This window comes from Cryptomeria japonica, chromosome 7 (assembly GCF_030272615.1).
Source record: "Cryptomeria japonica chromosome 7, Sugi_1.0, whole genome shotgun sequence".
Classification (NCBI taxonomy): Eukaryota; Viridiplantae; Streptophyta; class Pinopsida; order Cupressales; family Cupressaceae; genus Cryptomeria; species Cryptomeria japonica.
Window position 1 is genome coordinate 664,416,519 of NC_081411.1, and position 13,202 is coordinate 664,429,720.

Sequence of the window (13,202 nt, forward strand, 5' to 3'; positions counted from 1 at the left end):
TACAAGTCACCTGAATCCCGATTGCTGCTATCACACTGCTAGCTCACAAAGTGATTTCTGTTCACCAAGTAGAAAGCTGATCCACTATACTTGATATCTGTCTACTCAAGTTTTATATCAATTCCAATATCATTTTCCAAAATTATTATCCAGACAATAGTAAACCCTAAATGCATTTCTAGATGTACAAATTTCAGCTTAATAGCTCCACTTTCAGCTATTTTTTATTCTAAACTGCAAATTGGCTGCTACATCAATTGGCTATAGACTTCTTGCTGTAATCAGGAATCAGTATACTTTCTTCAAATAAAATTGAGCATAATATAACCTTGTACAGGATGAGCGAATGAGTACATAATGGGACATATTGGAAAGAGTTTGGCAAAAAGAAATACAAATGTTCCAACAGAGATGTTTTTCTCATTGTAAGAACTTTAAAACTTAGGTTCTTATATTTTCACACCAATCACTATAATGTACTATCTAAAAAATAAAGGTTTTCTTTTCACAATGTGCGATATATCCTGATATTCTCATTCACTCTTGTCACAGATGGCTCATTATTAAAAGTTTTCCACAGTGGTTCCAGATCTAAGAATATCATATGCATCTCTTGGTCTCGACTTTTTCACACCAGCAGTGAAATAAACCTTGCTAGATCGTGGACCATCAACTGAGACAGAGGTAACCTTGACCCAGATTATAACTTTGGTTTTCATTCCTTCAATATCTGTAAGTTTCCCTTTCTCTAGGAAACCTGTCACTGCTGTTGCATATCTTAATATAGAAGAATCTTTAAACCATACTTCACATATAGATGGAATAAAAACGGTGAGCTTGCCTGTCTCTTCATCAAATTCATAATTTGTAGCATCCTGTGGAAATAAACCTTTCGGAAGATCATATTCCTGTAAGAGATCAACTAATGGTTTCTGCATTTTTCCTACAAAACAATGCCATCAAGTAATAAACATCAATGTGTCTACATTAACAGCAAATAGCTAAACTAACAGATCAGGTATTTTTAAGTCATTTCATAATTTGGTAATGAACCATTCCTAGTTGAAATTTTGCCAAACATCTCTCTTGAAATTCATTTTCTGGTGAAATTTCCCTTCAACAGAAGATGAATCATGAAACATAAATTTAATAAATCATAAATGTTGGATTCCAACAGCTCGAGAGTTTACAGATTTAAATTTATTACAAGAATATCGTATCTATAAGGCTCTGCGCATATATTGTTTACAGCATGCAAGGTTAATCATATACTTTCAATACACCTCTTGGATGCCTGTAGTTGTATACATGTGCCACCAACTTGATATTGTAGTGATTTATTTGGAGTCAATTTGATGACGAAAATAATCATGGATTTAATGATATTATAAATTACTCTTCATTGAAATCATTGCCCATACTCATGTCAGGATCCTTTACTCCTATTCCACATCCATGTTTCCAGATGCTCCCAAACATAAATTAATAAATCATAAATGTAGGATTCCAACAGCTCTAGAGTTTAGAGATTTAACTTTATTACAAGAATATCGTATCTTTAAGGCTCTATGCATATATTGTTTACAGCATGTGAGATTAATCATATACTTTCAATACACCTCTTGGACACTTGTAGTTGTACACATGTGCCACCAACTTGGTATTGTAGTGATTTATTTGGAGTTGATTTGATGACGAAAATAATCATGGATTAAATGATATTCTAAGTTAGTCTTCATTGAAATCTTAGCCCATACTCATGTCAAGATCCTTTACTCCTATTCCACATCCATGTTTCCAGATGCTCCCCCTGCCAGTTTGATATCACATCCAACATGTCAGGTATACAGGCAACAATTCATTGCAGAAATATATCTAACACATCCAAATATGCTAGGATGTATTTGGATACAGCCCACAACTTACTAACACACCCTAGACTCGACACAAACAAAAGAAACTTTTTCATTCTGCCCTACCTGGTTTGCTTTACTTTTTCTGCTGGTTGAAGAACACGTGGGAGTGCTTTGCCATGTGGTTAAACTTAAAGAGGGTTTTATTATCACATTAGAGCTACTAGCTGGATGAGAACATATGCAGCATCTTTTAGGATTTGGATCTAAATTTCATATTTTTGAGGGTTTCATGTGGAATTACAGCTTCAAGTGTTCAGCATGACCAACAGTGGAAGGAACTGTAGGCTTAGCTCTATAACTTGATTAGTTTTAAAAGTCTACTTCACATCATATTCTTATAATTTTTCTTCATTTTTTATTAATACCTATACATGTTTGATTCTCCAGGTCTCTTCGAAATATTTTCTGTACTTTCCCCAACCAGATTAGGGACTAAGCAGCTCTTCTCTGTTTGCCAGTCCACAAAGCATTTACCTGAGCCATATATACCGTGAAGGTCACTGAGACAAGTGCCTCTGGAGGTTAAAGTTGCCTTGTGTAGCATACTTCTCTGTGACCTTTTGCCATATAGGGGCTGTCAAACATGGAGAAAGTCTAAAGCTCAAGATTTAACCCTTGATGATGATGGATGAAGATTTGGTGACTTAGTTTTTCAGAGCCACATCATATCAGTTATTCAATTTTTAGATGCAAATAAGGCCACCGTAAGCATTATTTATTATTTATGATAAGATAAACAGTAAACAAGGCAGATAACAATAATAACAAAGAAAAATAATGAAGACACATTTTAGAACAGAGTAAAGAACATTCTCATGAAAAAGGTGGAATATAATAAGCAACCAATTGCATTTTCTATAAATCCTAAATTTATTATTTTATTAATCTGAAATATTCAAAAAACGAGGCAAGCAGCTGGTCTGTTGGAACACAAAAAGTTGATTGCTATAATAAGGCATTATGAAAAATGTTTTCAAATGTGCACACAACATCTAAAGTTCATAATAAATTTGGGATGTTTGTAGCCTCACAAGGTTATATGAGGGATCTTGAAGCTTTTCATTAGAAGAGTCTAGATCTTGTGTTATGGTGATACATGATCAAATAGCTGCATGCCTGTATCTTGTAACCATTAAAGTACTGCCACAATTATTTGATGCACTAACTTCTAAATTTCTTTTTTCTATACTGACCCATATTTAATTTAAAATTTCTGATCACCTTTCCCTCACAGAAGTCCAGTACCTCATCAGCGAAGAGGAATTGGAGTAAAGACCCTTGTTACATTAATTGAATGTAATCAATTACCAGCAAATAATCTGGAGGAGCTGGTGTATTCACATTCAAACTTGCACCTCAATGGACAAAAGTGAAAAACATTTAAAAGGGAAACCCCTGGATGTGCTTACACAAATGCCATTGGTTGGGCAAGGGACTCATAGACGAGCGAGCATTTCCAGGAGTGGCATTGGTATGGCTTAAAGTCCATCTAGCTCTAATGTTCTTGGCCCATTGAAGAATCTGAATGATTTAGAAACTCAGTTTAGGGATGGCAATCGTCATTTCATAGGATACACAAATGGTGATTCGCACCAACCAGATTCTAAATAGTAATATGTAACACATTTTCTACTACTAATTACTAATTAGTAATTTCTTTATAATATCATGTTACCAACAAAGAAACATGTTTGTAGTGATTTTTACATAAATTGGCAAACCTTTACAATTAGTGGAATACTATGGTATTCAATTTTACACATATCAATTCTTATAGATGCAACTTTTGTCATGCAATCTATGAAGTTATTTATCACGTATGCAGTCTTATGTCAAACACCTGGCAAACAATTCATTATAGAAGTGCCAACATCCAAATGTAATTTATCCACTACTTGAGTACACATTTCTTTTGTTGTCTAAATTAGAAGAATCTCCATAACAGTAATATCACTTTCCTGGGAAAGCAATGTTTATTAATCCTTTTATTTCTTCCCAGGTACCTGTTGTGACCATTTCACACATCGCCCCATTAAAATGGGAACCCCCTCTTTTCGCTTTTGTTTTGCCTGTTCTTCTCTCTGCTTTTAGGGTTTTGAGTGAGTGAGTGAGTTGTCTGGGCTAAGGCTAAACCTTAGGGGTTTCTTTTAGATATTTTTCAAGCTGAGTCCAGTCAAATTTTGAAAGTTATTAAGCGTCCTTCCGAGGGTTGATTATTGAAGTAAGATAACTCTGTCAGGAAGTCAGATATGTCTCAGGTTAGGTCTAGTCAGGGTTTTTTGAGGGAAAATTCAAATTTTGTCTAAGTGTTAGCATTTTGAAGATGAAATTGTATTCTTGCCTAAGTAAATTTTGATCAAATTTCGGAGGCAAGATGATGCCTGAAACAAAGAAAGTGCTCCTGTCCTTCACTGGAGGCCCAGGGCGAATTTCATTCTAAGTGCAATTTCTTATTTTGCAAGAGCTTGCTAACTGATTCCTGGCCTTGAAGATGACCTAACTCTGCCTTGTGAAATGATTGGAGACATAAATTTTGAATATTTTAGCCAGAAAGGACAAAAGTGCTCCCGTCCCTCTCCAAGGAACCAGAGCACAAATATTATTTTATGCATATTTGTCACTGACTTTTCTATTTTGTTTTGTGCAAGGTCTTCCGGAATGATAATTGGACATGACTTGATACTTTTGAAGATTTTGAAGGCACAAAAATGGTGAATTTTGAAGGTTAAAGGAAAAAGTGCTCCTGTCCCTCACCAAGGGACCAAGGCGAAGTGCTCTCGTCCCTCACTGAAGGACCAGAGCGAAAAGACTTATTTGAGCCATTCCTGGCCTTGTTTGGTCAAATTGAAACATCAAAGGCATGGTGAAGGACGAAATGAACATGATAAAGCATCCAGACTTGATTAAAAACAATGAAATGATGAAGTTTTTTGCCTAGAAGGTAAAAAGTGCTCTCGTCCCTCACTGAAGGACCAGAGCACTTTTCTTTATATGCACAATTTTAGACCTCTTTTGGACATTAACTTTTATTCATAGCGTGAAGTAAGATGAAATCTTCCCTAGCAAAGGAATTTCGAGGTGAAAAGTGAGACATTTTGGCTTAGAAGGCAAAAAGTGCTCCCGTCCCTCACTGAAGGACCGGAGCACTGAATTTCAAATTCGCACTATCTTTGCAAGGTTAAGGTGATTTTACGATTTGAAGAGGTCAAGGGAAGCATGTTTTGTCCATTGAATATAATTTAAGCGGTTCACAAAGGAGTAAATCAACCCAAATGACAAAAAGTGCTCCCGTCCCTCACTGAAGGACCATGGCACTTTTTCAAGTTTCTCCTCTTTGTTTGATATTTTATGGCAAAATTTGACTTGGATAGGAAGGACGAATGATGTTTTATGCCTTGGACGCAATTGAGAGGTTTAAAGAACAAAGAAGTATGCCAAGATGCAAAAAGTGCTCCCATCCCTCTCCAAGGGACCAGAGCGATTTTCCAAAAAGTGCTCCCGTCCCTCTCCAAGGGACTAGAGCGATTTTCCAAAAAGTGTAAATTTCCTGCAAGGCCAAGGCAAGTTTGTGATCGAAATGAATGGAAGAGGACATGATTAGCCCATTGAAGATAATTTGGGAAGCTAGCAAAGGCCGAATAAGCTTGAAATTGAAAAAGTGCTCCCGTCCCTCACTGAAGGACCAGAGCGCTTTTTATGAAACCAACAAATTCCCTCCGAGATTATGCTAAGGCAAAGTTGTGTGAGATGGTAAGGATCCTTTAAAGCATGGTGAACGAAGGTTTGACTTCAAAAAATTGAGAATCCTAGCCTAAAAATGAAAAAGTGCTCCTGTCCCTCTCCAAGGGACCAGAGCGAAGTCATTAGCATTCTTTATTTTTTGCCATATCCCAACATTGATGTCCTCCAAATCGCATGAAATGCCAAAATCGCCAATTTCAAAATATTTGAAAAAATTTAAATTAAATTGGCATTTAATAAAGGCGCATGGCATTTAATAAATTAATTTTGAGCCTCAGAAAATCGATTTTTTATTATTAAGGCATTTAAAATTAATTTTTATTAAATTAAAATTGAAAATGGGGCGCTTGAGGTATCATGTTTTATTATTTTATTAGGTCGGCCTCTTGTTTTTGCAAATTTATTTATTTTTTGGCCTTTTTTGCCAAGTCGGCCTATGGAGAGATGAAGTGGTGAGTGCCCTATATAATAGGGGTGTTTTGAGTAATTTTAATCATTCATTCATTATTTCAAGTGCGATTTGAGGAGCAAGGAAGGAGGTGCAAAAGCTAGCCTATTTGGAGCGAATTATCTTAAGTGTTGAAGACTAAAGGTGGTGGAATTGATGCTTGAGAAGATTAAAGGAGGCGCATTTTGCTAAAGGAAAGACTTTGATCTATATTTCGCCTAGCCAAAATTCACCCTATTTTTGCATCATTTTTTAGAATTAATTCTCAAGTGGAGGTATGGCGAGATCATCCTAGTCCCAATGTTGAGATTTTGAATTTTGAACTTCAAGTTTTTGAAAATTGCGTAGTTAATTAGGAAATGATAACTCAAGATTTATCATGAGGTTTCCTAATTAAAATCTTTAATCTTCCTTTCTACTCTATATTTCTACGTTGCAAAATATATTACTCATTATGAAATGTTGTGTAGGTGTCAAGATGGCGACCCCAAAGGCAGGAGCATCCACTAGTCGTCCAGCTCTCATGAAGGAAGATCATAGCACAAGAAAAGATAATGGATGGAGGAGCTCATAATTTACTCCAATGGTCAACTCTACTCCAGATGAAGGAGGTTCTCTTCGAGGACATCAACACCAAATGCAATCAAGTTGAAGGCGTCATCCATCCAATTCAGGACAAGGTGTTTGAGGTGTTATGTACCATTCTTGGCAGAAGGATCAAAGTTGAGACAGATGTGGACCTTCAAGAGTTGGAAGAAAGGGTCAAGGTCATCTTTTGCAAAGATGAGAATGTCATCACGGATGAGCAACGGGATCTAATGTTCGCTACTATGCTCCTGATTGAGAAGATCAAAGAACTCGAACATGGATGGGATGCGGCTCTTCTCAAGGCCCTTTGATCAGGTTATCCACTTGGAGGAACGAATGAGGAATCTTCCCGAGATTCCTATTGCTGAGATTGAAGGAATTGTGTCCAGATTCATTGCATATGCTAAGAAGGAACATTGGAAAGGGAATAAGGTTCTAGAAGAGAGGTTGTTGTAGATGATGTGGCACCTTAATTATCATTGGTCTATGTTTCCTAGATTTTTGTGCCAATTAAATATTTGGCTATGCATTTAATATTGTTCAATAAAAGGGGAACTTTTTGTAACAAACCCTAATTAGGGTTTAGGTGTCAGAATCTCAACCGTTGATCTCTTTTGATCTGGGCCGTTCATTGTAATTGAGGATACTATATATACCCTCACTCATTTTCATTTTGTCATTAGATATTAGAGGAGATATTAGATAGTCAGATAATTGGAGGATTAGAGCTTTTGGAGAGAAGAAAGTTATTTTGTAGCAAGATTGAGCATTGAAGAAAGAATTTCAAGCAATTGTTGTCTATTTTGGCTTTGAGATCAATAAAATATTGAAGTTATGGTGTTTTATTGCAATTCTTGTGGCTATTTTCATGGTTGTTTACTTTCTTGAATCATTCTCGGTCGAAGTAACATTTTAGTTTGAAGGACTAAGTGTTGGGCTTGATCTTTGGTGAGATTCACATTCCAAACTACTAGCTTCTTACTGATTGTAAGGACGCCTTGTGTGGTCAACTGGAGATATTTGGATTGCTTAAACCTTCAATCATTATTGAACTATTGATATGTACCTTCATGGTAGTGTCCATGATTCTTGATGAATTGAAAAATCACTAATCACCTTTGAAGATAGCGTCAATTCCAGTAGAGTTGTAATTCCTTGGCAATACTGAAATTGGTAGAATCTTACCAAGTCTAGCCTACATTGAGTCATTCGTAGGATTAGGTTAGAATTCATCTCTTGCAAACCCTGTCTTTTGATCTTTTTTTTTGAGAACTTGTTAGTTTTAGGAAATTTCTGTTCCTGCAATTCGGAAACGTAAGGCCCCTTGATGAAACAGCATTCACAACAACCACTGGTGTTTATCCACACGTAGAGACCCTACATCGAAGAACCTTGGAGTCATCCTGATTGATCCTTTTTCGCGACATCTTCAGCAATCAGAAGCTTTATTCAAGAGAGGATAAGGTACCCTTGGGTATTTTATTCTGTGTTCGCATGTGCGTAAAAAACACATCAACGGTACCTACATCCATCTGACCACATACGAAGCTTACTGTGAATTTATTCTTAAGATCACAATGTCACAGAAGTGCACCTACATATCTGAGATTGCTCTTAGAATGCTCAATGAAATAGGCCACTCCCAAAGTTTTAAGTGACACAAGATTAGTAAAAGGGCTTATCAAGCATATGTTCATGGAGCTTATGCTACTAGTAGAATTGCATAATACCAAGTTTAAAAATAAATTAGAGAAGTCCCACTCTTCACAATATAAAATCCAGTGTAAGATTTGTAATGTGTTTTGTTAGTGTAGGTTATTTATTTTCCTTATGTTTGGAGACATTTCTTTTTTCCTACAGATATCAGTAAGCTTACTTAGGTTAATTAGACTTGGTTATTATGAAGATGCATGGGATAATCCATCAATTGCATGTCTCACTCTCACCCCTCTTTGGGTAGTTGACTCTTACACCCTATTTTGGATTAAATACCACCTCCCATAACCATTTACTTGTCTTTATCTAAGTGAGTGAAACCATATAATTTGGCATTTACCAAGTAGTTAAAACTCCCACCCATGTTGGGCAGTTGGATTTATTACACCTCTTAAATGTGTATGCCCCTATTTGTGCTTATACTCTAGTGTATTTTGCCTCTTGAGTTCTCTCTCTTTATATTTCTCTCTCCATTCCACTATTTTGATCTTCAATCATCTGTCAACTGGAGCACATGTAATCTACAACTGGCATCAGATGTTTAGCTCAGATTCTCGTTTTTCATAGAATCTAACATAGTATCAAAGCTACTAGTATAATTCATTTTGAATTCCTAAGTTTTTGAGGGATTCAAGACTAATCTGCACAATATTATTCTCAAAAACCCCATATGCTCTTCTCTTCCATCCTCAGATAGTTTGCATATATGTGTTCTTGTAAAAATTGGGTGATTGCATCTTTTTGGTAATCTTGGAAGCTTTTTCAATTGTTACATAACATCCATGAGGCTCAAGAAAAGTCAAGATTGTATTTTGTTTCACCAAAATCGAAGATTGGCGGGCCCAATTAGAAATGGGGGTTTCATGCGTGGTTCCAAAAAGTAGGTGATATTTTGGAGCAGATAGGGGTTTCACCATTGCACTAAAAGGCCAAAAAACATAAAGATCGACTATCGAATTGTCGAATTCAAAGAACTTGACCTTTGAGGCAAAAAAAATACCTCAAGCTGTTAGAATTGTCATATAGTAAGGCTGTTGAGAATTTTAAAAATAAAAATAAATTACGAGTGGGCCCACTACTGTAGCAACGGCACCCAAAGGCACCACCACCTACCAACCAGGGCACACCACCAAGCTCTACAACGTCCCCCCTATGAGCATATACCTATGGCAATACAAACAAGAGCCTCTCGATGGGCCTCAACACCACATATGTGGGCTCTGTTAAGCCCAACGGGTTGCCCTTGTTGATGTGTAGCTAGGTCGGATCCTTCTAGGGCCGACCTAGTACACTTGATGGCTAAGTGGCCTGTCGGCCTTAGCCATATTGATGGTTCAATTTGATACGTAAACATTGTTTGAGTCTGGCCCTAATCGGGCGTCACATGTAACTTGTAATTGAGCAAGACCTATATGTAACTTGTAATTGTATTGGACAAGACCTATATGAATGTAACTTGTAATTTATAGGTCTGATCCTATTCTTGGCGCCAAAACAATAAGGCCGACCTAAGGTCCATTAGGAGGCATTGAGGCATATATATACAAGTTGATTTGTAATCATTCAATACCAATTCACATACAGTGAACTATCTCTGTCTACTGATCAGCGATCTGCCTTTGTCAAGCGAATTAGTGTTTCAGTCCAGCAAATTCATCCTGATTACTTTCTTGGCTGGGCGAACATCATTCTTGGCTGAGCGAACATCATACAAGGCTGGCGAACTTCCTTTCAGGGTTGCTGAATCCATTCACAGTAACAGTGAACTTCATCTAGGGCAGCGAAGTATTCAAGGATATAGCCTTCAGCATATTGTATCGCCTACAGCAAGATAAGTTGCCCTAATGTGTGCCCTAATTTGAAGTATGCTTCATGTGTTAAGCAAGATTGTAAATCTGCTACTGAGTTCAATTAATATAATCTGAGGTCTTTTGTTGCTGGGTTTTTTCACCTCCAAGAGGAAGGTTTTCCCAGGGTACTGTGTTATGTGCGTTGCATTTGTTATTTTCTGCTTTCTGTTATCAGTCTGATCCTAAACTAACAACCCTTGCTCTTTTATAGCCATCAAGCCACCCTAGCATGGCCTAAGCGGCAATTTAGCTTCATTTCCACCTTAACACAGCTCCATCACCACAACATGCACCTAGTTCACTAAGTTTGTCAATATATTTCGTGACCTACCAAAATAAACATCCACTATTCCTAACTGGCTGCTCACCATTTTTAGCGAAGGATAAATTTAATTAGCATTTCGCCAAATTTGGAGGTGATGTCAGCATGAAACAAGCAAACTTGTTCTGAATTTTCTACCCCTTCACCATTGCAATTTTCATTTTTGTAGGCAAGCTTCAGGAGGCTTGTTCTCAGCCATACGAAGGCCTTTTTTCAAGCAATTTGTTTAATTTGGGATGGTATGTTGTGCTCTACACAATGGTGAAATTAGTTTTCAGATTTGATTCTCTAGTTTTTCATAAATTAAATACTTCCAGAATTTACTGCACAGTTCTCATTTTGAGACCTTTTAGGAGCTATAACTTTGTGCAAATGAGCTCCTTTCTGGGTCCTATTTTTTCCAGAGTTCAAATTTTTTTGTGTACTTTGCATTGATGTTCTCAAATTGATCTCACATTGTACTTGAATTGAAAATTCGATGTTTCGGCTATTTTGGGCCTTGTAAGACTTTGAAAATCTGATTTTTGCATTGTAAATAGCACTAATTATAACTTATAACTTATAAGGTGCCAAAATCGTAATTTCTAGGGGAGTGATTTCCATAACTAGTGAAGAGGGGTTCACATGTGCCCCATTTTTTGCAGTTCATTTTTGCACAGCAATCTACTAATAGATCAACCAATAGTTTTTTTCCTAACAGCTTATAACTATTTTGAATGGAAATCTACAATGTAGTCTATCTCGAAAGACAAGGGTTACATAGGATTATAATGGGACTTGAGACGAAATCACTAGTAGATGCAGAAAAGCCAAAATGGCTCAACAATGTGATGAAGCATTTGGTGCTTTATGTATGTCAGTGTCTCTTGATTTACTCTTTCACATTGAATCTTCTACTACTCCAAATGAGGTTTAGAACGCATTGGAAAACATCTTTTGTAAGAAAGATGAATTAAGAGGTCATTAATTGGAAAATGAACTCATAGGGCTAAGTCCTACCAATTTTGACACTATACAAGACTTTTTCACAAAATCAAAAGCCATTAGATTGCAATCGCAACAATGTGGTTGTAAAAAGGATGATAAAAAATTGATCTTAAGTATTCTTTTTAAGTTTGCTCTTAACTATTTTGTATTTGTTTCTACATTTTATCCCTCAAAATGTGCCCTAGGTTCCACCTACAAAATGCCTTCTCTAGATAACTTGTTGTAGAACTCACTAGCGAGAAAGATAAATTGGTTCAAAAGGGTACAATTAAACCCTCAACATGTAATGTCCCCTTTTTTCTATGAGATTTAATAATAATTTAAAATATTAAAAAATAAATAAATAAATATTATAATTATAAGTATAAAAATAATAAAATAAAATTAATACATATATTCAAATGAAAGATGGACACTGATGGGTGCAAATTGGTGCATTATTTCCTTGAGTTGCCAGGCGTACACCTTCATAAGGAAACCCCCACATTAGAGGAGACAATTTCTGACGCAAGAACCTGTTTTGTCTAACTTCATATTTTATTAGGCCTAACCACCGTATATTTGCTCTTGTTTTCTCAAGAGAAACTATATCATGACAAGCCTTATTTGGATCGCAACCCCTTAAAGAATATCCTCAGCTTTATAAATATAAAGGTGCCAAAGATAATAAAAGGCATTTAAATTAATTAAATTATTGACAGTAATTAGTAAAGAAAAGGTGTAACTCTTGCAAAGGGCAGCAATGTTGAAGGGGTGTGTCCCCTTCAAGAGTAAAGATATAAAAGAGAGACGGAACTCAATTATTAAGGAGATCCATCCATCGAAGGAACAAGGTACGGAAACTACGTTTGGGTAAGAAACTCATAATTCCACAATCACAGGGCATCGCATACTCTTTGGTATGTATATATACCCATTTACATTCTCACAGTAGTTATATTCTATAATAATAATACTGATACAATCAGTTATATGGTGTTTAATACATTAATCTGTGTATAAACAATTACGGCACACCCTGCAATAATCTGAATTGGTAATAATCTAAGTTCTAGTAAATATTCTAAATTGTCTGAAGATTGATAATGAACTGGATGTTGACAAGCGAACCTGGGTACTGGTAAATTATTTAAATGGTCTGAATACTAATTACACATGGAAATCAATGACCAATCTGAGTATTAACCAACAAATCTGATTACTGATAATTGTCTGATAAATAATCTCATTGTTAATAAATACACCAATACTTATAATAATTTGCATATTTATGAAAGTCTGAACAAACTGAACCAATTCATGAAAATCAGGGAGAACCTAGTTTTGAAGAACCGGTACGCCGGTACAGCAAAATTTTGAAAAGAGGTTTGGGTTTGTTTGGGTTCGTTAGTACAAAAACAATGTAGAAATAATATATATATATATATATATATATAATTAATAATATAATATATTATAATAATATCATTATCATATAATATAATATATATTATATTATATTATATTTTATAATAAAATTATAAATCAATAATATTATAATATTATATAATATAATATAATATAATATATCATATATCATTGAATTTTGATTTATTAAAAACTTGAAAATTAATAACTAATGAACATAGTTTAAA

General features: G+C 35.6%; 1 protein-coding gene across 1 annotated transcript in view; it reads right to left on the reverse strand.

The window, feature by feature from the left end:
* Positions 1 to 256: 256 nt before the first annotated feature.
* Positions 257 to 13,202, reverse strand: part of LOC131071179 (uncharacterized protein At5g01610) — a 56,128-nt gene continuing 43,182 nt past the window's right edge. The window contains exon 3 of the mRNA XM_058006895.2: positions 257 to 943. Within this exon, the coding sequence (XP_057862878.1) occupies positions 564 to 943 (380 nt within the window). The 3' untranslated portion in view covers positions 257 to 563. The remainder of the gene's footprint in view (positions 944 to 13,202) is intronic.